This window comes from Zychaea mexicana (assembly GCF_025766255.1).
Source record: "Zychaea mexicana strain RSA 1403 chromosome Unknown BDB00scaffold_2, whole genome shotgun sequence".
Classification (NCBI taxonomy): Eukaryota; Fungi; Mucoromycota; class Mucoromycetes; order Mucorales; family Lichtheimiaceae; genus Zychaea; species Zychaea mexicana.
Genome location: NW_026516665.1, coordinates 384,034 through 409,832, shown reverse-complemented (window position 1 = coordinate 409,832; position 25,799 = coordinate 384,034). Strand labels below are relative to the sequence as shown.

At 41.4% G+C, this 25,799-nt stretch overlaps 8 protein-coding genes across 8 annotated transcripts; 4 read left to right on the top strand and 4 right to left on the bottom strand.

The window, feature by feature from the left end:
• Nucleotides 1-1,288: 1,288 nt before the first annotated feature.
• On the top strand, nucleotides 1,289-3,641 carry BDB00DRAFT_795980 (Alpha/Beta hydrolase protein). Its single transcript, XM_053121433.1, has 10 exons — nucleotides 1,289-1,642; nucleotides 1,724-1,837; nucleotides 1,911-1,948; nucleotides 2,015-2,102; nucleotides 2,183-2,330; nucleotides 2,409-2,579; nucleotides 2,648-2,999; nucleotides 3,078-3,153; nucleotides 3,222-3,404; nucleotides 3,464-3,641. Exons 1-10 carry the CDS (start codon nucleotides 1,379-1,381, stop codon nucleotides 3,548-3,550), a joined length of 1,521 nt encoding a protein of 506 aa, XP_052985502.1. The 5' UTR covers nucleotides 1,289-1,378; the 3' UTR covers nucleotides 3,551-3,641.
• Nucleotides 3,642-3,973: 332 nt separating this feature from the next.
• Nucleotides 3,974-6,924, top strand: BDB00DRAFT_949006 (HD phosphohydrolase domain-containing protein). Its single transcript, XM_053129563.1, has 14 exons — nucleotides 3,974-4,206; nucleotides 4,262-4,338; nucleotides 4,406-4,466; nucleotides 4,556-4,655; nucleotides 4,737-4,753; nucleotides 4,826-4,877; nucleotides 4,968-5,085; nucleotides 5,165-5,184; nucleotides 5,256-5,445; nucleotides 5,526-5,592; nucleotides 5,659-5,703; nucleotides 5,771-5,976; nucleotides 6,047-6,203; nucleotides 6,309-6,924. Exons 1-14 carry the CDS (start codon nucleotides 4,122-4,124, stop codon nucleotides 6,599-6,601), a joined length of 1,488 nt encoding a protein of 495 aa, XP_052985501.1. The 5' UTR covers nucleotides 3,974-4,121; the 3' UTR covers nucleotides 6,602-6,924.
• Nucleotides 6,925-7,455: 531 nt separating this feature from the next.
• On the bottom strand, nucleotides 7,456-9,115 carry BDB00DRAFT_898244 (major facilitator superfamily domain-containing protein; the record flags this gene model as incomplete). The annotated part of the gene is made up of 7 exons (XM_053128533.1): nucleotides 7,456-7,946; nucleotides 8,028-8,282; nucleotides 8,372-8,510; nucleotides 8,598-8,615; nucleotides 8,710-8,748; nucleotides 8,840-8,905; nucleotides 8,990-9,115. 7 exons carry the CDS (start codon nucleotides 9,113-9,115, stop codon nucleotides 7,456-7,458), a joined length of 1,134 nt encoding a protein of 377 aa, XP_052985500.1.
• A 2,704-nt stretch (nucleotides 9,116-11,819) lies between these two features.
• On the top strand, nucleotides 11,820-15,941 carry BDB00DRAFT_795963 (uncharacterized protein). The gene is made up of 17 exons (XM_053121432.1): nucleotides 11,820-12,151; nucleotides 12,271-12,345; nucleotides 12,513-12,574; nucleotides 12,676-12,747; nucleotides 12,830-12,925; nucleotides 13,039-13,149; nucleotides 13,230-13,320; nucleotides 13,392-13,405; nucleotides 13,473-13,535; nucleotides 13,627-13,827; nucleotides 13,927-14,036; nucleotides 14,130-14,247; nucleotides 14,345-14,611; nucleotides 14,711-14,808; nucleotides 14,869-14,956; nucleotides 15,061-15,360; nucleotides 15,460-15,941. The coding sequence occupies exons 1-17, from the start codon at nucleotides 12,004-12,006 to the stop codon at nucleotides 15,778-15,780; spliced, it is 2,235 nt and encodes a 744-aa protein (XP_052985499.1). The 5' UTR covers nucleotides 11,820-12,003; the 3' UTR covers nucleotides 15,781-15,941.
• Nucleotides 15,942-17,883, bottom strand: BDB00DRAFT_795952 (uncharacterized protein). Its single transcript, XM_053121431.1, has 3 exons — nucleotides 17,288-17,883; nucleotides 16,522-17,137; nucleotides 15,942-16,424 (listed from the first exon to the last, which is right to left on the bottom strand). The coding sequence occupies exons 1-3, from the start codon at nucleotides 17,729-17,731 to the stop codon at nucleotides 16,216-16,218; spliced, it is 1,269 nt and encodes a 422-aa protein (XP_052985498.1). The 5' UTR covers nucleotides 17,732-17,883; the 3' UTR covers nucleotides 15,942-16,215.
• A 2,358-nt stretch (nucleotides 17,884-20,241) lies between these two features.
• On the top strand, nucleotides 20,242-23,581 carry BDB00DRAFT_795946 (uncharacterized protein). The gene is made up of 8 exons (XM_053121430.1): nucleotides 20,242-20,390; nucleotides 20,451-20,569; nucleotides 20,702-21,187; nucleotides 21,295-21,474; nucleotides 21,574-22,583; nucleotides 22,667-22,867; nucleotides 22,947-23,027; nucleotides 23,133-23,581. The coding sequence occupies exons 1-8, from the start codon at nucleotides 20,329-20,331 to the stop codon at nucleotides 23,283-23,285; spliced, it is 2,292 nt and encodes a 763-aa protein (XP_052985497.1). The 5' UTR covers nucleotides 20,242-20,328; the 3' UTR covers nucleotides 23,286-23,581.
• A 13-nt stretch (nucleotides 23,582-23,594) lies between these two features.
• Nucleotides 23,595-24,697, bottom strand: BDB00DRAFT_924500 (uncharacterized protein). The gene is made up of 3 exons (XM_053128776.1): nucleotides 24,205-24,697; nucleotides 23,996-24,111; nucleotides 23,595-23,889 (listed from the first exon to the last, which is right to left on the bottom strand). Exons 1-3 carry the CDS (start codon nucleotides 24,613-24,615, stop codon nucleotides 23,739-23,741), a joined length of 678 nt encoding a protein of 225 aa, XP_052985496.1. The 5' UTR covers nucleotides 24,616-24,697; the 3' UTR covers nucleotides 23,595-23,738.
• A 196-nt stretch (nucleotides 24,698-24,893) lies between these two features.
• BDB00DRAFT_795941 (mitochondrial ribosomal protein subunit Img2) lies at nucleotides 24,894-25,565 on the bottom strand. The gene is made up of 2 exons (XM_053121429.1): nucleotides 25,506-25,565; nucleotides 24,894-25,421 (listed from the first exon to the last, which is right to left on the bottom strand). Exon 2 carries the CDS (start codon nucleotides 25,403-25,405, stop codon nucleotides 25,088-25,090), a length of 318 nt encoding a protein of 105 aa, XP_052985495.1. The 5' UTR covers nucleotides 25,406-25,421; nucleotides 25,506-25,565; the 3' UTR covers nucleotides 24,894-25,087.
• Nucleotides 25,566-25,799: the final 234 nt, after the last annotated feature.

Genomic DNA, 25,799 nt, shown 5'->3' with positions numbered 1-25,799 from the left:
GAAAGGCTCCATGATTTTCCTTCTTGACAACATGTTCGCTGTAAATAGTGCAACAGTTAACTTGGAGCTGCCTGTAATGTTTGAGTCAAATCTATTTTCAATAGGAAAGGATATAAGAATATGTATCATACTTACCCCTCTTTGTGAATTTTTGATGGATGTTGATAAAATCATCCTTCGGGATAAATCCACATGCCCCAAAGCTTACAGCTACTGCGAGATATGATACCCTAACAACAATAAGTCGGTGCAACCGGATTAGATCCTTACAACATTTGAAAGGAATATACAGGTGACATTGATGTTTGCTACTGTGATATGAAGGATGGTATCACTCGATGTACAAACAACCAAAAGGTTCGACGAGAATTAGGCGTCGATGATGAAGCTTGGGAGTGCAGCGAGTGCTCGTTCTCCGTTTTCGAATTATTTGCATTCACAGAAGACAGGTAAGTACTTAAATTTAGAAGTTTATAGGTACATTATCATAGCATGTTCCTAAGCAGTGATTAAGATAGTGCTCGAGACTACTGTACTCGAAGCAACTGATTAAAGCTATCGACGAGGATTTTCGTGTTCTTCTCTTTGTTAGCGGTAAATGGTAATCTTCACTGAACATCTCCTCTTTTCGCTATTAGAGATTTGGAAATTTGGTTGATACTTAGTTTGGGCGTCTCAGAAACGCAGGATTGGATCTGTAGCTGGTTGTATCAAAGCTTTGTGTTCAAGTATAAGATAGCGATACCAAGAAGCACCCGATGAGCCTTGGTACAATCAGCGAACTTTGCAACATGCAGGAGTAGTGCGCTCCTACTGTGCTCGGACGTTCTTGCGCGTTTTTGTTGTCCGTCATATTTGTTGACAATATAAGCCTAGTATGCGTCCCTCACTATGCGACGTTAATGATTTCATCTTATTAGTCTATCTCATAGGTGGTCTACGAGCAACCCGAGAATGCTTTAAGCTTTTTTAGCTGATTGCTAACCAATAGCTCCTAGCACAAGAAAATGAGTTTTTAGCGAAGATACTAACGTCAATTTTAAACTAGCTTATACATCGCTACAGTACGCTGGAAAGAACCCCTTTTTAAAACCGCTGCTGAAAACTTGTTTTTCATTTGTAATGGTTACGATGGAGGGCTGCTTACTATTAAACAGATTGATACAAAATGGCTTTTTAAACATGTGTCCTCTTCAAAAAAGTAAAGGATGCATTGTGTATTATGACATTGCTATAATCATGAACATGTCCGCCCGATATCCCCGCGCCACTCGTCCGAGTTTCGGTTGTGTAACACACCAGCAAACATTGCCAAGGTATATATTCCATAAAGCAGCAATCTTTTTAACGATACGCTTTTCTGCTTGCATATCTTTTTATGCGGTTCACTATCCAACTACTGTCCCTTGCAGCTGCTGCTACAACGTGGACCACAGCATACGCCGACTTAGGGTTTCTTGACCAGACTTCCCTCGACCAGTGGCCCATTGCCACCGACCAGCAAACAGTTGCTATTGCTGAGCAACTGCCGGAACAACAGCAACCTGCACAGGCGCAGCAATTCCGTGTTTTGAGAAGTGACAGAATTAAGAATTATGCTGTACGCGTCAAGCAGCCCCTTTCATGTGAGGAAGGTGTTCAGGTAACGTAAATTGTTGCAATTAATTCCAATTTTTTTTTGCGCGTCGCAATTGCTGAATTATTCACTTTTCCCATCTTTTAGTATTCGGGTTATATTGATAACTTTGAAACAGACGATCACTTGTTCTTTTGGTTTTTCGAATCTCGAGCCTCGCCCCGAACTGATCCTGTAGTCCTGTGGTTGAACGGCGGCCCGGTAAGATATATGCATCGAAGTTTTTTTTCCTTGCTTGCAGATTTCCTGATAGGCCTTATTTTGGCTAACGTAGGGATGCAGCTCCATGATGGGTGCCTGGATGGAATTGGGGTAAGAGAATGAACAAAAGTTAATGATATACACGTATCAGCGCTGATATCTAACAGATGTGCGTAGTCCCTGCCTAGTAGATAAATCTGGAAACGCTACGGTCCGTAACGAGTATAGCTGGAACAGCGTTGCTAACGTTGTCTTTTTAGATCAGGTACGCTTTTACAACAGCTTACGTTTTCTCTTTCCTATTCGCGAGACTTGCTTTCTGACTATATACGGCATTGTTATCAGCCTGTAAACGTAGGTTATAGCTATGGTAAATCCAAGATAAGAAATACCAAACAGTCAGCTCGTGATGTGTCTGCTTTCTTGCAACTGTTCTTTGGCGAATTTCCTGAGTACGCGAATAATCCATTCCATATCTCGGGTGAATCTTATGGTATGTTTGCATAACAAACTAAGCGAGACCATCTCCATGCCGCAATCTCATTTACTCTTTTGCGGGCCAACAATTTAGGTGGCCATTATTTACCTGCACTTGCTTCGGAAATTATTCATCAAAACAAGATTGCAGAAGAAGGCCATATCCATATTCCGTTTGAGTCGATGCTGATTGGTAATGGCTGGACTGAGCCACGTACCCAGCTTAAACATTATGAGACTTATTCGTGTGCTACCGATTCCGAATGTAAGTCTGAGAGAAACGATAGCCTTTTTCCGTTCACAGTTTGTTTTAATTCAAATGTATCTATACAGACAAACCTCTTTTTGATGAGGAAGAATGTGAGAAGATGCGCAATGCCTATCCCCGCTGTGAGAAACTTATGACTGCATGCTACAAATTCCCGTCTTCGTTGACGTGTGTACCTGCCTATACTTATTGCGAACGTACCCAGCAGGGTAATTTTGATGCCACTGGATTGAACCCTTACGATATTAGAAAGAACTGCACAGGCGATAGTGGCCTCTGCTACGACGAGATCGATGCAATCGGCAAATACGCGAATCTTCCCGAAGTTCGATGGGAGTTTGGGGTCGATGACGATGCAGGAGAGTACAGTGGCTGCTCTGATTCTGTTGGTTATCGCTTTGCATTGACGGGAGATGGGTAAGGATTTGAACACGGAGGAGCGAATATAACTACAAAGTTACTTAATTATACGTGCATACCTGATTATACTGTCAGCGCGCATGATTTTTCAAAGCAGGTCGCTGAAACCCTTGATGAAAGCGTCCGAGTTCTTCTTTACGTGGGAGATATGGTAATGATGCAACCCAATTGACCTGTGACCTCTGTACATAGCCTCTTTCTAACTTAGTGATGCTATAGGATTGGATTTGCAATTGGTTTGGCAATAAGGCTTGGTCGTTGAACATGGAATGGCCCGGCAAACAAGGCTATGGACAAGCAGCCGATGAACCTTGGTACAATGAGAAGACTTTTAAGCAAGCTGGAGAAGTACGATCTCATGACGGTTTGACGTTCTTGCGTGTGTTTGACGCAGGTCACATGGTAAAGTTCTCAATTTCTCTTCAAAATTCTGTTCTTGTTTTTTAACGCTAGATATACAGGTACCCTACGATCAACCAGAGAATGCACTGGATTTCTTTGCACGATGGCTCCAAAACGCGCCACTTAATGAAAAGCCAGCAAACTAGTATTTTCACATTAACGAACGTAAAGTAGCTAAATCTAGCTTGACTGATGCGGTAATCTACACAATAAACCTGTTTGTATTCGTTTACTCTAGACAATGGCAGCTAATGCAGACTTTTTTTGTTGCTGAAAAAAATTGGTCAACAAAAAGTGGATGAATCTTATCTCATCATGGAAGCAGTAATATAGCATGTAACTCTACTTGATTAATTATAAACTTCGATACCACTTCCATTCATTTTTTTATTCTATTAACGGTGCGGAGACAAAGTATTATTAAAAGTTGATTCAGGAACCGGATGTATCGAAAAACCAAACGGCAACCTTGTCTCCGTATTTGATAGTGCAACCTTAATTTTGCTAGACAAGTTATATGGAAAGTATAGGGTATATCCAACGGAGACGGGAACCAAAAAGGAAACACAAGGAAACAGCACCTGTTTCCGCATAATTATGGTATCACCAGCCCGCCCATCCGTCATTGTTCTTCGGTGCTTTTAATAAGGCTCCGGCTCGTCTTCCTTTTCTGGTATAGACCCCCTTCTTTTCCTCTTCCTGTATTCTTTTGACAAAATGGCAATTGACACTGATCCCGACCAAATTCAACACAACGGATCGTTGTCTTCAGACTTCAAGGTTATCAATGACGCTGTACATGGTACGTATTCGGATCGATCTGCATTACTACAAATTCAATACTCATTGTCTTGTAGGTCACATCAAATTGGACTCGTACAGCTTTGACTTTATTGACACTGTTCAATTTCAGCGTCTTCGTGATTTGAAGCAGGTGAATATTCAGGTGGAGGGTTTTTTTTTTAAACTATCATGGTCGTTAATACTGTTGGATCATTTAGCTCGGAGCAACATACTTTGTTTTCCCTGGTGGCAGTCATAATCGCTTTGAGCACTCTATTGGTACGACGACGAATAAGTCTTGGAAAAAGATATTCAAAATGATCGTGGGAAACAGATTCTATATCCTGATTGTTTGTTCTTTTACTTAGGTGTGTCGCATCTTGCTGGTACGTTGATCGAGCGTTTTCAAAAAGACCAGCCCGAGTTACGTATTACTGAAGATGAAGTTAAATGTGTCAAGCTAGCAGGGTGAGTGAAGGTCCCAGTACTATCCTATAGTTTGTTCAGTAAATTTTCTTGTTCGCTAACTGCTGTTGTAATTATGGATAGCCTTTGTCATGATCTGGGTTGGTATAATATAATAAGCGTGACGTAAATATAATCTTTCCGTGTGTTTATTAATCGTGAGATTATACCAGGACACGGCCCGTTCAGTCATGTCTTCGACAACCAAGTGATGCCACAAGCTCGGTAAGAGATTTTAGGAATGACAGGTATATGGTTCGAGGGCAGTAGTAGTTAAAACCAACTGACATGTGAAAACATGATATGACTTCATAGACCTGGCATACAGTGGTCACACGAACAAGCATCCGAGATGATGTTGGAGTATTTGATTGATGATAATAACATTGACATTGAACGAAACGAAATCAACTTGATAAAGGATCTGATTGCGGTAATAACAGTTGGATATTACTGGATTGTAAGCAAGTCAGAGGGGAAAATGAAACTCATATACGATAACTTATACATAGGGCACTCCTCGATCACAAAAGTATTAATGTTACACCTTTTTTCAGTATGATTTGGATGAAAATGTCATTTACTAAAAGATGTAAAACGCAGCAAATACGATGGGCGAGCCTTCCTCTTCGACATCGTGGCAAACAAACGGAATAGCGTGGATGTAGACAAATTTGACTATATTGAGCGTGATGCCCAGAACCTTGGCTTGCGCAGCTCTTACGATGCTAAGCGTCTTTTGATGTATAGTCGTGTCGTCAACAATGAAATCTGTTATCACCACAAAGAAGTGGTAAGTTGGCGGTATTTTGGAAGGGGAGTAGTCAATCCTTCTAAAGCTTTCTAAAACTAACGGCATCATGTAACAAATAGTACAATTTATACGAGATGTTTTATACAAGATACAGTCTTTTCAAACGTATTTATACACACCGTGTTGGTAAGAAAATTCTGCCTTGATCAAATTTTTTATCCTTACATAGTAGCTCATTACTTTTGCTGTTAGCTGAGGCTGTTGAAATGATGATTACCGATGCAATGATTCACGCTGGTAAGTATCCACCGTTTACGGCTTCCTTTTTTAAAACCAACTTTCTCACCTTTTGAAAAACAAAAAGATTCCCAACTTGGTATTTCGTCTGCTGTGGATAAGCCAGAAGAATATTTGAATTTGACAGACGATATTTTGCGTGTGATCGAACGTTCAAAAACAAAAGAGTTGGAAAAGTCACGATCAATCATGCGACGTTTGAGAACAAGAGATCTATATAAGTTTGTCGATGAATTCTTGCTACCTACGGAACTTGCAGCTCATATGAATAAGGTACAAAAACTCTCTTGATTTTCTTCTTAGTTATCATATCGATCTGTTTGAATATTAATATATAAAATAGAGCACAATCACGGCAACTGAAATAGTATCACATCAAAGCAACAACGACTATTTGACCGAGGATGATGTGATTGTAAAGTGGATCAAGATCAACTACGCAATGAAGGACAGAAACCCGGTCGATTCAATCCGGTTTTACTCTAAGTTTAATGATAACGGTACGATCTGCTAATACACATACGGCTGATATTTGGGATACTTAAAATCTATTGAATACTAACCGAAATGATTAAAATCGCTATTACGGTATCTTTGTAAATTAGAATCTTTTACGATCCCCAAACAGCAAGTCTCTTACATGATTCCACAGCAGTTTGAAGAAGTCGTTGTCCGCGTTTTCACACGAAATCCACAGAAAATCACAGCAATTCAGAAAGCCTTCCGTCGACTTTTGAAAAGCATTGCTCCCAGCGAGTCCAAGGCAGAACCAAACGCGGCACTCACGTTTCCCAACGACTATGATGAAATTGTTAAATTGAAGAGACAACGTTCTGGAAGTTTACAGGGCTCAGACGGAAACGATATCGTAAAGAAATGGCAAGGATCCTGTAAATAAGTGCTTGCTTTCCGTGGTTACTAACAATTTACGTTGTATAAATGTATGATTAAATACCTTTGCAAATCAAATTCATAACGCAGTAGTACGCACACTATAAATTCAACTTTGATAATGCATATATATTACAATTACGGTGTTACTACTGCTCTAAACATGCATACTGTACTTATTTGCGGAAATTACCGATCGTGGCAGATGTGTCTTCTAAAGGATTGGGGTTTCGAATTTAATCTTCTTTTCCAAAACAGATGAAAGATATCATATGTAGGAGGCACGAAATCCTCTCTGTTTCTTTTTAAATGAAAGTTCCTTATTCAGAGTTTTTGAACTGCTGCATCTTTATGTATTTTTTCCTCGATGGGAAAACATAAGCATTTTCTGTGAGCAACTTATTGTCCTTTTCTAGTGCATATGTACTATATTTCTGTGGATAAACCCTTTACAACGAATGAATTAAACAACCGTTTTATTCCCTGCGACATGACATGGTGCATAGTCCAACACTTTTATGGTACGTAAAGACATCAACACAGATCTCATAATGAGTGGGGCCGGTCGGCCTTTCTTCATAGTGAAATCTACCAGCACAGCACTTTTATGTACTGTTATTATAATCTACATTTTTACATTGTATACAATTTAAATGTCGTGTAGTATGTTTTAATAAGTAGATATAATATCACTTATATTTATATAGGTCTAGCTCATGTAAGCTTATATCATAAAACGGCGCAATTCAAAGAATGTATCTAAAATCAGGATGCTAGATTATATAAGTGTATAGAACAGATGGGATTGTTAGCTTTCAATTTATAAACCGCTCAATTATCAAACAGCGATATATTAAAAAATTACTGTACCTTGTCGCATAGCTCTTCACCTTCACAAGCAATGCGGTACTCCTCTGATGTCAAATTATCGCGTTTCTTGTTGATACGATACATTATGAACTTGATACTTAGTGACAGAATCACAAGTACTCCCATCAGACTCAAATTAATAGCATGACCGCGGACATAATATGGAGCGTCGTCTTCTCTGTATAGATGACCGCCCAGTACTCCTCCGATATTTCCAATAGCTATGATCAAACCTAATGCTACGGCACGCTTCGTCTGTCCACCAAAATTGTTGGAAAACCAGGATGTTTTTGGAGGAGACTCTGCAAACGCACCAGTAACGGTAATGATGGCTGCTACATAGCGTGCTGCTGAGCCACTATTCCGCAAGACAATCAGAAGCATGTAGCCGATAACACCCACAAATGAAGGAATGGCAATATGGAATGCACGTTCTTGATGCCTATCAGCGCTTATAGCATTGAGAACGGTGATCACAAAGGCTGTAGTCATTATATATATAAAGCGCGTTAATGACATTGTGTTTCTCGTATTCACCAAAAGATTTCAAAGCTTGCACTTACCAATAGCGTACGGAACACTTGTCATCGCTTGCGCTGTGACACTTTCAAACCCGAGATCACGAATGATACTAGGTAAAAACATGCTCAGGGAGAACATAGGAGTGCATGCAGCGAGTGATAGCAAGCCATAAGCATACGATTTCCAGTCCTTGAACACCGCCCAAAATTGTATCCAAGACCAGTGTTTCTCGACAGCAGGTCCAACATCCACCTTCATTAAGCCAACAATGATTTCTCGCTCACGCTCATTAAGCACTGTTTTTTAAGTAAAAGAATCTTTAACGATCTTCGGCTTCAACTGTTTACGTTAGCAGTGAGAAATGTATGAAGAAGCAAATACTTACTCGTTGCCTTTTCCGGATAGTCGGGTAGAATGAAGTAAGTCAACGCTCCAACTAGGATTGTGGGAATAGCTTCAATGATGAAAATCCATTGCCAGCCGCTCAACCCCGCAAGGCCTTTCATATGCATTATACCGTAAGCCTGTCGTTTAAAGTATAAAACGTTAGTAACAAGTGAAATGGACATTTTGACTAAACACGCGCACAAGGATATTATGCCCGGTCGTACCAGAACGCCGCCGAATGCCTAATACAAGTATGAAGAGAAAATATCACTATTAATCACCGACTAAGCAAATGATTAGAACAACATGTTGAAGACATGATGAAAATGTACTTACACCTGCTAAAGTAGAGCTTCCATAGAAGATAGCAATTCGCTAATGTTACAGATTTATAAGTGTTTCTTCCTTAGTATTTTAGGATCCACATCAGATTAAATTATCCTAACACGACAACAAAGTCCCATACCGTAGCCTGCTGTTTTCTCGTGTACCACAGCGACAGATAAAAGAGAACGCCGGGGTACAGACCTGCCTAATAGTTATAAACTACTAGCATTAGTACTTGACCAGTTACATACAGTAACCTTATTTGAGAAGAGAGCGAAAGATCAGAAACCTCAGCAACGCCGAGGAAGAATCTGGCGGCAAGGAGATGCTGTCCAGTTTTGACTTTAGCCATCGCTGCTAGAATGACACCCCAGGTCACCATTACTGTAAATTTCGTTTTGTAAATTAACAGCATACATCAGAGCCGATCGTTAACATTTCTGCTCAAACTTTTCGTCCATAATATATATTAAGTATAGTTAGTAATTACTTGATGAAAGCCATATCCTTGGACCGATCTTTTTCAGGATAATATTCGAAGGTATTTCAAATATAATCTAAAGCGTGATTAAATAGATTGGCGTTAGTATGGATACCGCTGTCACTATACTTGTGTCGCTTATTCTTACATAACCAATGTAGAAAATAGATAATGCCCAGTTATAGTCGTCACTGGTCATATCGACATCGTCCATCAGACCAGCTATCTTGGCGTTGCCTTTACGAGAAACAGAGGATAGGGCCCGCTCTAGTAAGTAAAATTGTTGTACTAATTGCTTTTACTAAAGCTGACATACCGATATTAACACGATCCAAGTAAGAAAGAAGATAAAGGAGGGCAACAAGTGGGATGATTCGTAGATCGATTTTCCACATCAGTCGTCGCAACTCCTTTTCATCCACAGGTGGAGAAAGCTCAGACATGCTAATAGGTGAACTATTTCCGGTTGCCTTCTCCGCATGGATATTGTCTGCTTTGTTAAGACTGCCGCTGTCGGGTGAGCTGTCGCCTCCACCTCCTTGCCCCGATCTCTTCTTTAAAAAGAACATGCTTGGTAAGTACGAAAAGTGATGTTACAAACAAACAAAATGCGCTGTGAAAAAGGGATACAAATTTAAAAGAAAGGATTTTTATGTCAAAAAAAAAAGTACGGATTTATTATCATTTTCTCTAACAGCACTACACAATCAAAAAGAGGCAAAATTTTTCCTGTGCAATGCATTTAGTAATGCAAAGTATAGTGCATTCACACACGGCAACGCCCAAATTTTTGCGCACGCTTCTGGGCATGTCAAATAACGTGGGCAGCGTATTCCACCGTAGAACTTGAGTTCAAAGGAATGGGTTTTCACTGCAAGATCCTTCTTGCCGGCAAGCAATCTTCGTCTTTTCCGTTAGGTTAACTGATTTGTAGCTTAGTCATGCCCCGAACTTGTCTGAACAGTAGGTGGTTCATTGGTAGTATCTTTTGAATAATCGGTGGTGAATAAATTAGCATATGTCCTCTAGATTTCCTAAGATCAACTGATACTTTGTCATCGCAGCCGAGGAAAAAAAATTGGCTTTTGTGTGATCCGATGGTGGTACTAACTCTTAATCTGGTAGTTTTCATTTTGGGCTTAACCTACCGAAAACAATCTCTTATTATTACTATACATGGTGGATCAAAGAATCAGTAATTTTCTTTTTACGGGCATATATTAAATGCTTCTATTTTCTAGATAGAGCAGCTACGTCTATAATGTGTGCTTATAGAATATTTGAATCGTAGCATACTTTGATAATAAAAATGATTTAAGACAGCGGATCAATAACTCTATTAAGGAACCTCTGTCCAAGATAGCTCACTGGTTGTCCCACCTAACGCATCTCTCTCTTTTGTTTGGACTCAAAGCAATTCACACGCTATCTCATACTTTGTGTTTGTTTCATCTCTGGGAAAACGTTGTTTGACATTTTCGCTGTGGACAAGCTCGCTTGGGAAAAAGTAACGGACTTCTGGAGAAAGCCGGGTAGTTTACAGTGCTCATATGAGAGCTGAAAATGTATCAGTTTTTCTGTATATGTTCAACATGTATCGGAAAGACGAAAACTGTGTAGCGCATCCATAAACTGCTGATATATACATTATCTTTTGTGTTTTTGCTCAATGTGAGAATGAAGGGCGACCAGCTTTTCACTGAAAGCGTACAGTAATATTTTGGTACGTCACAAATACAAGCGATGCGTACAACACGGTACTTGATGGTTAACATTGCTAGTGATTAATAGAATGTATTTTCTATCTTTTCATTCAAAAGCGTGGAAGCATCCCCGTCAATATAAAAATTCCGAGCGACCATACCGCAGTAACATGTTTATGTAACTGCTGTAATCGAACTCTCATACATCCACGTAAGTCGCAGCAAGGATCAAGAGAAACTTCATAAGTGTACACTAGCCATAATTGTGCTAAACCGTATTATACCAAATAAGTACCTATCTATAAAGCACGATTAGTAAACTATAATCGTTTTAGAAACTGTTCAAAGATTGGAAACGTCATATGTAGTAACTGTACGACTCTGCCATCATTAAAGACCCTCCACATAATAATGTGTCATATTTAACTGATATTTTCAAGAAGCACTTCTAACAGCACAACCGACGAAATTTCAAAAGCCATAGATGATAATCGCATGGAGTACGCTGCAGATGATAGGAAAGGAAACGCCATGACGCTAGTTTTGCCAATCATGTACATTACCATAAAATACATACGGTAGAACCATAGAAACGCTTAATCTTCTTATTAAGTTCCTCCAATGATTATGGATATCGAGGGTTAGATGCACTGGCTACGAATGTTATCTCGTTGCTATCACTCATATAATAAGACTCACAAAACAAGCATAGCTGTTGTCATCATGGGTAGTTTGTTGCGTCCTGACAAAAGATTTGTGTGCTTCTTTCATATAAAGCTTGTTCGAGTCGAAACCAGAATGCAACCGGCAGGCCCCTTTTCCTTATGAATGATGCTTTGAGGTAACTAAAAGCTTAGAAGAGTCCATGACAACACATAGATTGCATGAATAGGTGGAAGTCTAGTAGGATTACAGTATAACAGTTTATCTTGTTGCCGGAAAATCGGTCCTACACAGCCAACTGTTGTCATGACAACCACCCGCTCTCCAGGGCACACAAGGTTTGCGGAGTTAATCTGCCATGCAAAGAAGCGTTGCGTACTATTCTTGTCTCGAGGGATCGTACACTTACCTGCTAAGCTCTTATAACACGCACCACCCTGTAACAAGATTCTCATTATGCCCGCTCTCGACCTGAAGGGCTGCCTTGAGGATTCGCCCACTTTTCGTAAACGTGTCGTTGCCCACGAAGAAAATATCCAGAACTTTGAATCGTCCCTCAAATCCCTTTTAAAGCTTTCTCGTGCCCAAGTGAACCTTTCCAGCGGTAAAGAAATGATGTCCTGGCTTAGAATGAGAGAGGAAAGAGAAGAAGAAGTAATGTGTGGCATCACAAAAGAGAACAGTGCAAAACTGTGTGGCTCAATTCTGTATTGTATTATAAAGAGTATAGCTTGCGCCAACAAGAACTTGCACTTGGCTTTCTGACATTTGGACAATCTCAAGATGACCCTATTGTTGGTAAAGCTACGATGAGTTAACACAAAAGAAAAAGAAATAAAAACGATAACACGAAAAGAAGAAGAGGAGGATAGAATAAGCTTTATCAAGTGTGATCAGCGAAAGAAGCAAGAGAAGCCAGGAAGGAGTGTCAAGATGATAACTGTGCATTTGCTTTTCAATTATAGCACACGCGCTGGAAAAGTTTGGCAAGTCTATGCTTGAGGTCGAAAAATGCCGCCATATGTTTGTAAGTCGTATTATCAATGTTATAACTATTAATTGTGATCCATACTACGTGACCTTAATCAAAACATATTATCATACTCAATAACGGATGGCGGATCATAGAATTCGCACGTAGCCACTACATTTATTGAGCCGCTTGAAAAATTCATGAGGGACACACTTTCACCGGTCAAAGTAAGTATTTCATATACTCCAAAGTCTTAAATATTCACCAAGCTATAAAATCCTGCAGTACTGACCGAAAACATAACTATAGGATGTAAGGAAGCGATTTGAAAAATCAAGCGATGATGTGGATTCGGCGTTGAGCAAGTATATGTCCAAAAAACCAAGAGACCCTATGATACCCGAGGCATGTGTTTGTGGCAATTTTTTCTTTCCTTCGCTTATCCAGAATCATACTCCCATTCATCCCCCTTTCCGACAAATCTCAGCCAAGTGATGGCAGCTTATCGAATTGGATAGGCCGCAAACGAGCTGGCCGATACACGAAAAGGATTTCATCAAGTTTACATGGATTATGTACAAACACTGAACGATGTCGAGGCCAGGAAGAAAGTCGACTACATGGAGAATGTAAGAAAGAAAAGAAAAAAGGGATGCATGGACACATGTTTTCTTTTGGAGTCAGCCTGACGATGCTGAGAATATGTTAGGTACTCGCTTACATGTATACCGAGTCAGTGTTTCATCATCAAAGCTACGAAATTTTAAAAGACCTCGAGCCATATATGCGCGACTTGACAGGTACACAAAAAAAGACTCCGTGGAAAAAATAAAACATCAGGACAGCCGCTTACTTACTATGCTTTATACAGGCTTAATACATGATGTAGGTTAAACTACTATGGTGGGAAACAGAGGAGTAAAGTTAGCTAAGTGATGTGGAGAACATATAGTCGCGACAACGATACGTTGAAGAGTCAGTAGAGAGCCGCAACTATCAAGACACTTGTGCACAGGTGAGTTAAGATGGATAATATGGAGGATTATAGGGGATGAAAGAGGATAGCGTGCAGTGATTGCTCATACGTCAATTGTGGTATGGAAAAGAATGCTGCATCGGAATACAGTCCCATGCATGGTATTTCGCCAGGTTCCCCTCTAGCACCCACCCATCCACCATCGTCGTCCTCAGTGTCAAAATCAGGCTACCTATTTGAACGAAGAGGGGGGCGTGTATTGCAAAGTTGGGTCCGTAAATACTTCATCATTGAGGGAGAAGAGTTGAAGTGCACTTACCGCGGTCCAAAGGTATGTGTACATCAAGCTAGTGAATGTAAACTTACCACAATAGTTTGCTCAAATAACGAGTTCGACTGATTATCTGTATTTCTGGTTTTATTTCAACAGCAACCTAAAGACGACGATCTTCCAACATCATATAATCTACGCGTGTGCAGTGTCAAACTTACGGATGGTTACGATCGCCGTTTTTGCTTTGAGGTCATTTCTCCTTCACGGTAAGATTGTTACATCTGTCTGTAAAAAGACCGACGAGGTGTATATATTAAAGCTGATGGTTAACAACAACGGATGATGTATGTTCATAACAGTATCCTTGTTCTGCAAGCCGAAAACGATCAAGATATGCATGAATGGGTCAACCGTTTGAGGATGGCGAACCAAATGGCACTCAACTCTGACAATGCGATGCCTGAACCGGCAACATCGGTATATACAAAATCACTCCCTTTTTCTTCCTTTCTTTCAGCAGCATACGATGACATTTTCAGCTACTTATGCAGAAACCAAACATACTATCATTTAGGGCACGTCTGACTCCTCACCTAAATCCAAGTTGAAAGAATTCTCATCAACAAACTCAGAAACGGACCAGCAACTTTTGAAAACATTACGTGAAGAACCAGGAAACAATTTATGCGCAGACTGTGGAACATCCGGTCCAGAATGGGCCAGTACGAATCTTGGTGTGATTGTATGCATTGAGTGCTCAGGTATCCATCGAAGCCTTGGTGTTCACGTCAGCAAAGTACGATCCCTTGCCCTTGATAAGTGGGAGTCTGAAACGATCGAGGTACAGTGTTAATTCATAATAGTGCCACTAGCAGCAAAAGCAGGCAGCACTTATCCCATAGTAATCGCACCACCTTTTTTTGGGATTTCTACGAAAAAGATAATGCTTCGACTCGGCAATACGGTTGCAAACGAAATATTTCAAGAAAGGATCCCGCAAGATATGGGGACTTTCCGCATTCATCAAGATTCAACAAGGTCAGTGATCTAAGACATGATATCTCGATTCTAGAAGCTCATTTTCTAAACCCGTCTTAGACCGGAGCGAGATTTGTGGATTACAGAAAAATATGTGAAGCGATCCTTTGTAGCACGGAAGACCGAAGACGAGGCGGTGCTCAATCAGGTAACATGGAGAAACTGGTATTTCTCTGTATACTCGTCTTTATTGTTAGGCAACTCTACGAAGCATATACCGATTTAATGCGTGTCTCAACTATAAATATTTAGGAGTTCTGGGATGCAATTACAGAGTCGCGCCTTACGGATGCTTTGCGTTATCTTGCTCAAGGGGCCAAAGTAGATTACAAAAATCCAAACCAAGAAGGTCAAACGGCTCTACATAAAGCAGTTGAACAAGGCGATGAAATTGCTGTAGAGTTTTTGTTACAATGGTTCAGTGATGTGAATCAATCCGATGCGAAGGGTTGGTCCAGCCTTCACTATGCTGCGGCGAACAATAATGTCCGGCTGGTGCTGGCGTTATTAAAAAGATATGCAAAAGCCGATGCAAGAGATGAATCTGGGAAGGTAACCTCTTTTGGAATATGTCGATCACTAGAATGCGATGGAAGGGCACAGCACGTTTTAAACAGTATATATCTTTTATCTATCTTCTGCTCAATGTAGGCACCGCTAGATCTTGCTGTCGACCGTCAAAACGTACAGGCTGTTACCGCGCTTCGTCTCTTTGCATTTGATAAGCAGCACAATTCATCACCGGCCAACTCACTTGACTTTGGATTCCGGGAAGCCATGTCTTCATTCAAGCTGGATAGATCCAGTTATGGTAGCTCGCATTCTGCGTTAGATTTGCGACAGACAACGTCCGAGTTTTCTCCGAATGAGAAGGATATTGTACTTAACGACGACCAGAACCACAACTTACTTCATCCCCCGGGAAGTGGAGCTGGTAGTGGCGATGGCAGTAGTAGTGACAGCAACATTTAATTTGTATCTCTTACGTGTACACCGAACGCCCACCCACATACACACACACACACACCATATAATATCATATATATGTAGCGCAATGTTTTAGATAAAGGGTGATGCGCAGTAATAATAGTAATTATTTAAAAGCAATATTGCTCTACGGATATCATAGTTGTAGTGAAATGGGTCGGAACATTTATTAATTGTTGAATTATCGCCTTTACGTGATTATTTGGCGGGTTCGTGTTTATACATTTTTCAGTTTATACACGTACGAAGTAGTAATAGTGATAGTTATAGTAATTGTAAAATAAAAGGGTATAAAGGTCGGATGAAAATTATAGGGAAGGTAGGAGGATGTGTGTCGAACTATAACTAAGTCTCAAGAAGTGATCTAGAAGAGGGGAAAGGGATGAAAAGTGGAAGTAAGGAAAGTATGCAACACCTTCTTTATATTCCTCTGGTCTTTACACTATGTTGGTTCTTGTTGAGCCTTGGCCGACCTCTTGGTTTATGCTCGACATCTTTGCATCCAGTTTTCCCTGTGGCAACGCATCGTCGACACGGCCGCATGTTATCACAGCGCAAATGAGATCGCTTGCAGTGGTTACATGCTTTGTCGACGTTTCGGCCCTTTCTCAGGCTACTAGTAGATTGGCCTGCACATTTTTTTTAAGTAACGTCAGCTTTCATTGCATTGCCGCCATTGCTATCGTTGTTTCTGCACCCAATATGCTATCATTGATGAATCATTACCATCACCACGGAAAACATATTCGTCATCCTCCTCTTCCATGTCGTATTCCTCTTCTGGTGGATGCTGTGGTTGTGGAGGCTGGTGCTGCTCTTCGTCATCTGATAATCTTTGGCGTGCTAAAAATGTACTGATACTCTCGGATGCAGGCAATGGTGAAGACCGAGAAACCGACTTCTTGTTATTGTTGCCGCTACGCTTGTGTTTGGATAAAATATCCGACTTCTTTCTGTTGATCTTCTTTCTCCTCGACCGCTTCATTGCCACTTTGTCGTAGGCAGATTTCCACAAGTCGCCTTTCCAGTATGTGATTGACCGAGTGGAGGATACTGTTTCACTGTCAGAGTCATCGTGATCGGGAGATTGTGGTGTTAATGATGGCTGGTTTTGATTGCTGTGGTGCTGATGTTCATTGAGATGGTTGTGATTATGATGGGAAGGTGGTGGGAGAGGAGGCGCCAAGTTGGTTAATGACGCCGGCACAGAAGCAAAGCTTGACAATTGTGCTAGGCTGTCCTCGTTTCCGAGAAACTGTAAGTTCTCTGGAGTCGAATAGGAAAGGTGGATAGACGCAGCATGCTTTTGAGAATCTGCTTCTGCGACAAACGAGTTGACATCCTGTAAATTACCGCTATACTTGAATATATACGTTTTTTTGCATATATGGATGATTGTCGGTGCATATGTTACACGACAGAAAACCCATGTCCTCCCGCTCAATCTTCCCCTTTCTTGTTTTGGTATATTTCATCCAAAAATAAAACTTACGCTCAGACTGACGTATTCTCGGGTCATGCCACTTAGCGAATCATGGTGAAAACCGTCGTCAGGACTACTGCTGGTTGGTTCGCTGCAGAAATCGCTGCCAAAGTAGGCTTCAGGAGGCTCACAAAACCAGTTGTTTCCTCCTGCTCGTAGTCCTGTCGTTGTCGATGCTGTTGCTGTTGGTGTTGTTGAAATTTCGGGTGCTAACATTGTGTTTGGACATAGAAGTAGACTGTTTGCAGTGGCGTCCATTCCAGGCCAACAACATGCTGCGGCTGCGGCTGCGGCAGCAGCAGCAGCAGCAGAAGCATCGTCGACTGTGGAAGTAGCTGATGTCGCTGCTGACATTACGGGCATCATTACGCTTGAATAGTCGACCGACGCGGGTGGTTCTTTGAGATATTGTAAATACGACGATACCTGAGGTGACGACGACGAGGTTGGCATGCATAAATCGTCAAAGCTCGTTAATGGATCGTCGTCTGGCGTATCATTAGGAACCAAGTCCGGTGTGTAATCCAATAAAGGCTGTAGTTTGGGGTATGCGTCGTTCAAGAGTAACCCTTGGTGTTGGTGTTGCTGCTGTAGCTGCTGCTGCTGATGGTGCTGAAAGAGGGATTGTTGTTGCTGTAATTGATGCTTTTCATCTTGTCCAAAATTAAATGCCTCATCTCCATAGAACAGGTCACAGCTGTACATTTGATTGGACAGTGTAGAGTAAAAGAATGGGAGTGTGGGTTCAGTGAAGCTAGTGTTGAAAAGCTAGCAGTTATCTTGATTATTAAAGAGAGGAGGGGGGCACTACTCGAGCAGAAACAGGAAAGAATGGGAGAGCAAATAAGAGGAAAAATAAAAGAGATGAAAACTGACCAAGTTATATATGTAAGAGCCAAAGAAATATGGGTCGGCATTCTTTGCAAAATAACACTAATAATGCTGCTCAACAAGCACTACCAACAGCAGGAAAAACGTGGAAATATCGCACAATAAAGGCCGTGCTGGAAACAGCCGGTGTGATGTATGCGTATGGTGCGCACGCGTAGCTGGATTTCCTGTCATTGTGTCTCTTCTTTCCCTAAGAAACGCCAGCCAGTCAGCCAATCAGATTGGGCCTATTGAAACCAGCACCTCACAAGGAAACACACAACACAACCAGCACCATCGTTTAAAAGAAAATGCATGCCTCGTTCAATAGTAAATGCATCCATTTATCTCTTTCAGGTTGTTCTCCCTACTGTCGACTCGTAGATGAAAGGGTACAAGTTTGTATATTTGCGTAAGCAGGGTGATACGTCTGTGATGATAATGTTGTTGTCGAGAGCCCCAGTTAGACAACGGCTCTCTTTCTGTCTACATCCATATTTGGGGGTGGAACGGCCCCATCTTGCATATGCTGTACACACCCACCCATTCAAAACGAACTGTTGTCTTCTTTTGTCGATCTGCCATTTTGCCTCACTTTTGTTTTTGAACCCCAGGCAAAGAATTTAAAAGACAACCGTGTCAGCATCGCTATTGGATTTTATATGAGTATCTGAATAGTATATACACAGCAATATAGCAGCAATACATAAACACAGCAAAGCTATATCCTAAGCAATCTAAACGGGGGAGCAGGATCTCATGACCCGAAATTATATTCTGCTTTTTTTTTTCGATTCTGTATCGTACACGTTTGGTATTTCAAAGAAGCACAACGATCAATTCCATACATATCGATGCTACGTTTTGCATATGTGCTGCTGTGTGGCGTCAGCATCACTGATACCACTAACTATAAACAGAAGTCATTCCCCAACAACCTCCTGTGATGCATTTGCCATCATCACATCACCAGTATCACAAGTCAACACCAACAGCGACACCATCACCCCTGCCCCTTTTCAACTACGGAGCATATACTGTATGAATACTGCGCTGCTAAAACGCTTTTCATCTATCAGCTTCTCGTCGACGTTTATGCAATATTAGAAAGCAAGAATTATATTTGGAAAAGTACTAACTTACATCAAAAAGGATGTGTTGCGATGTATGCCCAAAACTAGCATGTTTGGCCTTTCGTGAGATATGTGATAATTCTCAAACTCCACATTCTGTTCGTTCATCACTCGTCGTGCGCTTAGACAATTTCTCTCTTATTGTATGTAAAAACGATTGCGTCAGCTTTGGTACATCAGATGATGCTCAATACAGTGTCAACAAAACATGGCATATGGCAGCAACATTATTGTGCAAAGTACTGTTTTTACATAGTCAGCTCACTCCAAGTTCAGCTACTCTTGGTTAGCGTAATTTAAAGGGATATCTTGGCTGTTTTTCTTTATCATCGTACCTAGAGAGTAATGGAGAGAAAACAGTAACAGATGATTATTATCATCGCCGATGGCGAAATCTCTTTCTACAGTTGTCGTCGATGGTATCCGTATGATTTGACCACCCGTGACGCAAGATCATATTCACAACTACTATTTTAATAGATGATTATAGCTCCATCCAATAACAAACAATACTTCACCAAAATAAAGGAGAAGAAGAGGAAAAGCAAGCAAACGATCACACTTACAAGTGAGTATCCTTGTCCAGCATCTAGCCCGCATATCTTTGTCGAATAAGGTAAATATTAACAGCGCTATGTAGCGAGTTCAGCACCAAATTCAACGATTAAACATAGCAAGGGGAGCTCTCAACCTTTCCTAAAAAGCCGAAGAACACAGGATCTGGGAACAAAGAATTACTTTATGATCGATATAGTAGAGCGACTTTTAAAATGCAATGAATACACCTTGCTCTTTTTTTTACCTATAAGTAGCTTCTATACATGTTTATACATAAAGAGAAATCATTGTAGTTTTGAAATCAAGGCATCGTACCAGCGCGCAGCAAAAATAAGAGGTCACGTGGCGCAACGACGAAATCAAGCTGAGTTGCCTGTAAAGCAAGAAGCCAAAAAAAAAACACAGCGTCCGCTCACTCAACGTAAGAAAAAAAAAGAGCTGCGTTACTCGATCTTTCCTTCTTCCCCTTTTTTTTATAAGTTGCCTGTCATGTCAAGCAATTTACAGGGTTCTGCACTTCAATCCTATCTTATTCGTGAAGTCCAAACATTGTACGTTCTAGCAAATGCATTGAGTTTTTAATGCGAGAGCTAATGGATGTTCACGTATAGATGCGATGCTGATCCGGACTTGGTAGCGCAGTACATTACCGCCTTGATAGGTTCTGGTGATCCACCACACATTCTTCGACAATCACTTGACGAGAAGTTGAGGGAATTTTTTGGCGATCGTAAGTTTCTTTCTTTCTTACTTGCCGTAAAGCATCATGAACACACCACTTATATTTGGTCGTACGTTGTGTGGTTTTAGTCCAGTATTATATTAACTTTTTTTAACTTTTGAAAATATATTTACTTTATAGAGACCGGTCCTTTCATTGACAGATTGTTCAAGGAATTAGGATATGATTCGAACGACAAACACGATAGTAACAATGATTCACGTGCACCAGAACGCAGTCGTCAGGCAAGCGATTATTCTGATGAGGAGGATGACGGCGACCGCAATTTCAAGCATCGACGACCAAGGTCGGAAGCAGCACGCGACAACGACGGTCGATATTCGCGTTCCTCTGGAGATGATAGACATTATAATAGCAGCGGTAGCAGCAGAGACAGACGCCACGTATCTGATGGCTATGGAGGCAGTAGACATTCACGTAACGAAGGTTATCGTACGGGTTCAAACTCGATTCCTCGAGGACCTGCAGCCATGTATGACCGCAGACAGCAACATCTGTCGTCATTACCGCCGCATCGAGGACCAGGAGGAGGAGGAGGTCGTGGTGGATATCGAGGCGATATAAGTGGCGGTCGTCCTATGCGTCCTCTTTGCCGAGATTATAATGGTACGTGTAAACGCAATTCTTGTTTTACGCTGTATGGAAAACCCATCAACTTCATTATGAAGATTAACATGTGCCTGTTATATGTGACTTTTTTATGTTTGTTTTAGAAAGGGGATACTGTACGCGAGGTGATATGTGCCCATACGATCATGGAGCAGACAGAATTGTTGTAGACGATGGTTCGTTCAGCACACCAACTTTTCCCAATGTGTCTACTCAAATGGGCCCACCTCTGTATCAGCAACAACAGGCAGCACCACCGTTCTTTGGAATGCCTGGTAACTTTGGTAATAATTGGCGGTGGTAGTAATCATAAAGATGTCGTTGGTATGAGAGATCATAATTGAATGATGCATCTAACTCGCACTACTTTCATGGTACCCTAGATGCATATGACCCAGAACGCGCAACACTGATGCCAAACAGTGGCAACATTCCATCGTTCCCCGTTGATGTTCCTGGCATGATGATGCCTGCAACTTCTGACAACATGGGCGGTAATCGGATGTTTGCTACACCTCGTGGTGGAGGAATGATGCGGGGTCGAGGAGGACGAGGCGGTCGAGGACGTGGCGGCGGTCATATGGGACCAGTACACCATAAGCGACAAAACACGACCCTGGTGGTAGAAAATATACCGACGGAATTCTGCGAGATTTCGAAAGTCAACGAGTACTTTAAAAAGTTCGGTTCCCTGACCAACATCAGCGTCCAAAGTCACATGCACAAAGCCATCTTACAGTTTGCAACCAATGCAGAAGCAAATGCGGCCTATAGCTCACCCGACCCTATATTCGACAATCGTTTCGTGAAAGTGTATTGGTGCAAAGAGAATGAAGACGATAATAAGGCAGCATCATCCGACGCCTCTGGAGGACGAGCAAAGCCAGACACTAAATCATCACCATCGACTACGACATCTATGAAACGACAAAGCGAGCCTGATCCGGAAGAAGTTGCTGCACGAGCCGCTGAACTTGCCAAGCTACGGGAGGAGAAGCAAAAGAAGCATCAGGAACGCATGAAGGCTATCCTTGACGTCCAAAAGCAAAAGGAGCAGCTGCTACAGAAGCAGATTGAAGAACAAAAGCAACTGATGGGGAAGCTCTCAAACTCCAAGGATATGACGAAAGCGGAAAAGGAAGAGCTGTTGAAATCTCTTAAAAAAATTGCGAAAGATATCGATATCTCACGCGCAGCAAAAGCTTCAGCTTTACCTCCTTCCATGACGACTACCGCGGCGGCATCCGCCAGTGCACAAGCTCCCACTCAACAGACGCCTGCTGAAGCATCTCCTTATGCTACTGCTTCAGAACCAACCGGTGAGACCGCTGATGGTGCAACCGCTACATCTTCAGAAGAGCTTGCCGCCAAGCTGGCGAAATTAGAAGCAGAGGTAAATTGGTTAGAAGGGGTTATGAGAGTGTGCTACATGTGAGCATGATTGGCGAATGTTTTTAACATCTTTATCAACAACAGGCTGCATCTCTTGGAATCACACCACAGAGTCAGGGTGGTGGTTACCACGGAGGCCGTGGTGGCTATTATGGTCGTGGACGGGGTTACCCGAGAATGCGAGGTGGTGGCGCGGTGCGTTACAGCTTGGATAATCGCCCAACTAAGATATTTGTAAAAGGTGTTCCTGAGGATGCAAAGGATGAGATGCGTAAGCATTTTGAGGTAGCGTATCAATAAGAGGGAAATTTTTGTTTGTTGGATAGAGTGAAAAGCCAACACTTATGCATCACAAATTGTATAGCAATTCGGTAACTTAACGATGGTCGAATCACATGAAGATGGTATTATTGTGGATTATAGCCAGCGTTTCGAATCAGAAAAGGTATGGCAATTGGAAAGGAAGAAAAGATACGGTTTATGAGATGTGTATTCTGTTTTGTATATGTAAAAAAGGCATTTATTGACTTTGATGGATGGAACACTGTAGGCAATGGTGGGCGGAACAAGTACACCTCGCGGAAAGCTTGAGTTTTCATGGTATACCGGCGCGATGTCGAATGGTTCATCGCAACCCTCTACTCCCACTAGTACCACTACAGCTGCTACCACAAGCGAAGCACCAGTTGATGGTGCAGCATAAATTTATTTTCTCTACTTTGTACATATCGAAAAATTAAAAGCACAAAATATAAACCAGAAAAGAAAGAGGATTAATCTTTTCAACATTTGGCATACAGGTTTTGGTGCTCTATATGTAAATGCCTTTACATATATCTTACTCTGCTTTTCGTAGTCCAATATATATCGTGATGAAGTTGATTTGTTATTTTATGATGTATCTAGAAAGAGTTAGCATGATCCGATGTACTATCATGAAAGTTATATTATCATTATTGAAATGCAAGAGTGCGCTTCTTTATTATTGTGTTTGCAAAGGGAAAAAATGGGTCCGTAATACAAGTGTAAAGCAAGGATGTTGGTATCATATAAACAAGTTTGTTGTTTGTTTTCAGATCTTATGCATTGGTTACTTCATTCTGGATTTTTTTTTGAATGTACTAGCAGCTACGTAGGTAAGAACAACGGACACGCATTAGAAGCCTTCATACCAGGCAAGCCCGATAATGGCAATGGCTGCAACGGGCAATCCAGCCTTGGCAACCTTGTGGACTGACCATCTTCCGTCAGTGGGAACAGTTTTGGCGTTGTTGCTCAAAACAGAATAGATGCCATACGACAAGAAACTAGTACATGGTACGTGTGATTGTTAGTATATCAACCTTAGCTTCTGCATCCATCATAACATCGACTGCTACATAACTAAGACCATTATGTACTGCCACTACTTACAAATACGAAATCACCATGGCCGTTCGTTGAGTTCCGCTGGCAAAGGTGTTGACTGTAAGCGCAGAAATCAGCATCTGGGAGAGATCTCGCAGCATATCACGAGACTCCTTGAGGCTCTACGCATGTGTATGCTGTGTGTTAGGAGTAATATAGAAACGAAACGAATACATTCTGTAAAACATTCTTTTCGCTTCTTTTTTTTTTTTTACCTCAAGAAACGATTGAACAGATGATGTCTTGGAGGGAGTGGGAGCAACAGCATCATGACGCGACATTGGCGTTTTCGCTGCTTTGGTGGCTACCGACTTTTTCAAAGAAGACAGTTTTTCATCTTGGGTCTCGTCCTTCTCTTGCATAGATGTGCTGGCTGGGTCACTCGCCGTTGAAGCCACTTGTTCTTGCTGCGGAAGCGAGTTTCCATCACCGTCAATGACCACACGACGAGACCACGGTTGTCGATGACCAGTAGAGACAGCACTGGCAAGCCATGATGCGCACCAGAGAGAAAACAGTGCACTGTATGCCATCCAGGTGGCACGGACAGCCCAGTCATCAAGAAAAGATTCCAGTGTCATAACCATGAAGGTGCGGCTCAATGGAATGTCGGGATGATACGCCATAGTCAGTTGGTCGCTCTTTTTTTTTTTGAGTGGAAGGTGATATGTGGAGAAAAGATAGAGGAAAAAGAAAGTGTTGAATGGGAAAAACGGGCCTTTTTGGACTCTTTAATGCAAGAAAATCTGAATCAATCACTCCCATCATCGCTTTTCATGATGCGTCAACAAAAACTAGAGGGCCATTACGTCGTACTTACGTCTTTCCCTGCGATTATATATAGTACATGCTAATGTATCTGATACCTCATAGTTAGCACATGTCTACTTTATATCCAGTTTACCCACATATTAGCCAACCATCCCAAAAACCCTACTACTAGACTGCCGATACTACATTAATGTATAGTATAATAGTTGAAAGAAATATATTTACAAGCATGTGTGTATATGTGCGTTTGTCTTTTTTTGTGTGTGTTCTATACTATGTTATTATTGGAGAGGGAGACAGGGAGGGAGGAAGAAGATAAAGAACGTCTTAAAATCCCTTTTCAACAAGCCACTGCTTGATCTCATTCATGTGGACACCTTTCAAGATAACCTGGTTGTTAACTGGGTTGACACGTGCAAAGTTCTTGGGTGCTTCGGGAAACAGTTCCACAATTTCGTTTTTCAGTGCTTCGGCATCGCCTTCAACGCGACGAATAATGGTCAATTGTTGCGTGCCTCCGTTCTTGAAGTCGGTATAGACGGGTAATCCTTTGTTGGCAGTTCGTGAAATGAAGTAAGCTCGTTCGGTGGCGGTGGTGGTATATGATCGTCTGGTGACGTGTTGCTGGATCAGTGTTCGAAGCATTTTGTGGTGTATATTTCTAATTTGTAAGATTTCAAGAGTTAAATAACAGTTTAAGTTTGCTACCTTGTTACTGAATCGTTTCTTTTTTTTGTTTCCTTACTTTGTGGTGGAAAATGTCAAAAAATTATATGTTTACCAGAAAGCCTCCCGCGCTCACGGTTTGCTCAAGCGGCGGAGTCAGTCACATCGGCAGATATCCTTTTCCGACGCTCTTCCACCGATGTTGATACTCTTTTGACAATAGCAGTAGTAGTAGTAGCATATAGCGATTTACTGACTACGTTCACGATTGTATTATTTTTACCTTAGCTTAAGGATGAGTATCATCCTGAGATTATACTGAAAAGGACACATGGCTGCAATTATTTTGTAATATGGCCAGCCAGTATTCAGG

What these genes read in the sequence shown, in the direction of transcription:
- BDB00DRAFT_795941 (XM_053121429.1), bottom strand. Translation starts at nt 25,405, where the DNA reads ATGCTTCGAACACTGATCCAGCAACACGTCACCAGACGATCATATACC.
- BDB00DRAFT_795963 (XM_053121432.1), top strand. Translation starts at nt 12,004, where the DNA reads ATGCCCGCTCTCGACCTGAAGGGCTGCCTTGAGGATTCGCCCACTTTT. An exon ending in AAGTCGACTACATGGAGAAT is followed by an intron (nt 13,150 to 13,229) that starts GTAAGAAAGAAA and finishes AGAATATGTTAG; the next exon opens with GTACTCGCTTACATGTATAC. An exon ending in GAGGTCATTTCTCCTTCACG is followed by an intron (nt 14,037 to 14,129) that starts GTAAGATTGTTA and finishes TGTTCATAACAG; the next exon opens with TATCCTTGTTCTGCAAGCCG.
- BDB00DRAFT_924500 (XM_053128776.1), bottom strand. Translation starts at nt 24,615, where the DNA reads ATGGCGTATCATCCCGACATTCCATTGAGCCGCACCTTCATGGTTATG. An exon ending in CTGTTCAATCGTTTCTTGAG is followed by an intron (nt 24,112 to 24,204) that starts GTAAAAAAAAAA and finishes ACACATGCGTAG; the next exon opens with AGCCTCAAGGAGTCTCGTGA. An exon ending in GCCATGGTGATTTCGTATTT is followed by an intron (nt 23,890 to 23,995) that starts GTAAGTAGTGGC and finishes ACCATGTACTAG; the next exon opens with TTTCTTGTCGTATGGCATCT.
- BDB00DRAFT_795980 (XM_053121433.1), top strand. Translation starts at nt 1,379, where the DNA reads ATGCGGTTCACTATCCAACTACTGTCCCTTGCAGCTGCTGCTACAACG. An exon ending in ACGTTGTCTTTTTAGATCAG is followed by an intron (nt 2,103 to 2,182) that starts GTACGCTTTTAC and finishes CATTGTTATCAG; the next exon opens with CCTGTAAACGTAGGTTATAG. An exon ending in GTGTGCTACCGATTCCGAAT is followed by an intron (nt 2,580 to 2,647) that starts GTAAGTCTGAGA and finishes GTATCTATACAG; the next exon opens with ACAAACCTCTTTTTGATGAG.
- BDB00DRAFT_795946 (XM_053121430.1), top strand. Translation starts at nt 20,329, where the DNA reads ATGTCAAGCAATTTACAGGGTTCTGCACTTCAATCCTATCTTATTCGT. An exon ending in ATTCGTGAAGTCCAAACATT is followed by an intron (nt 20,391 to 20,450) that starts GTACGTTCTAGC and finishes GTTCACGTATAG; the next exon opens with ATGCGATGCTGATCCGGACT. An exon ending in AGATGCGTAAGCATTTTGAG is followed by an intron (nt 22,868 to 22,946) that starts GTAGCGTATCAA and finishes CAAATTGTATAG; the next exon opens with CAATTCGGTAACTTAACGAT.
- BDB00DRAFT_949006 (XM_053129563.1), top strand. Translation starts at nt 4,122, where the DNA reads ATGGCAATTGACACTGATCCCGACCAAATTCAACACAACGGATCGTTG. An exon ending in GTCTTCGTGATTTGAAGCAG is followed by an intron (nt 4,339 to 4,405) that starts GTGAATATTCAG and finishes TGGATCATTTAG; the next exon opens with CTCGGAGCAACATACTTTGT. An exon ending in CGATGCAATGATTCACGCTG is followed by an intron (nt 5,704 to 5,770) that starts GTAAGTATCCAC and finishes AAAAACAAAAAG; the next exon opens with ATTCCCAACTTGGTATTTCG.
- BDB00DRAFT_795952 (XM_053121431.1), bottom strand. Translation starts at nt 17,731, where the DNA reads ATGCCAACCTCGTCGTCGTCACCTCAGGTATCGTCGTATTTACAATAT. An exon ending in GAGAATACGTCAGTCTGAGC is followed by an intron (nt 17,138 to 17,287) that starts GTAAGTTTTATT and finishes GGTAATTTACAG; the next exon opens with GATGTCAACTCGTTTGTCGC. An exon ending in ATATGTTTTCCGTGGTGATG is followed by an intron (nt 16,425 to 16,521) that starts GTAATGATTCAT and finishes AAAAATGTGCAG; the next exon opens with GCCAATCTACTAGTAGCCTG.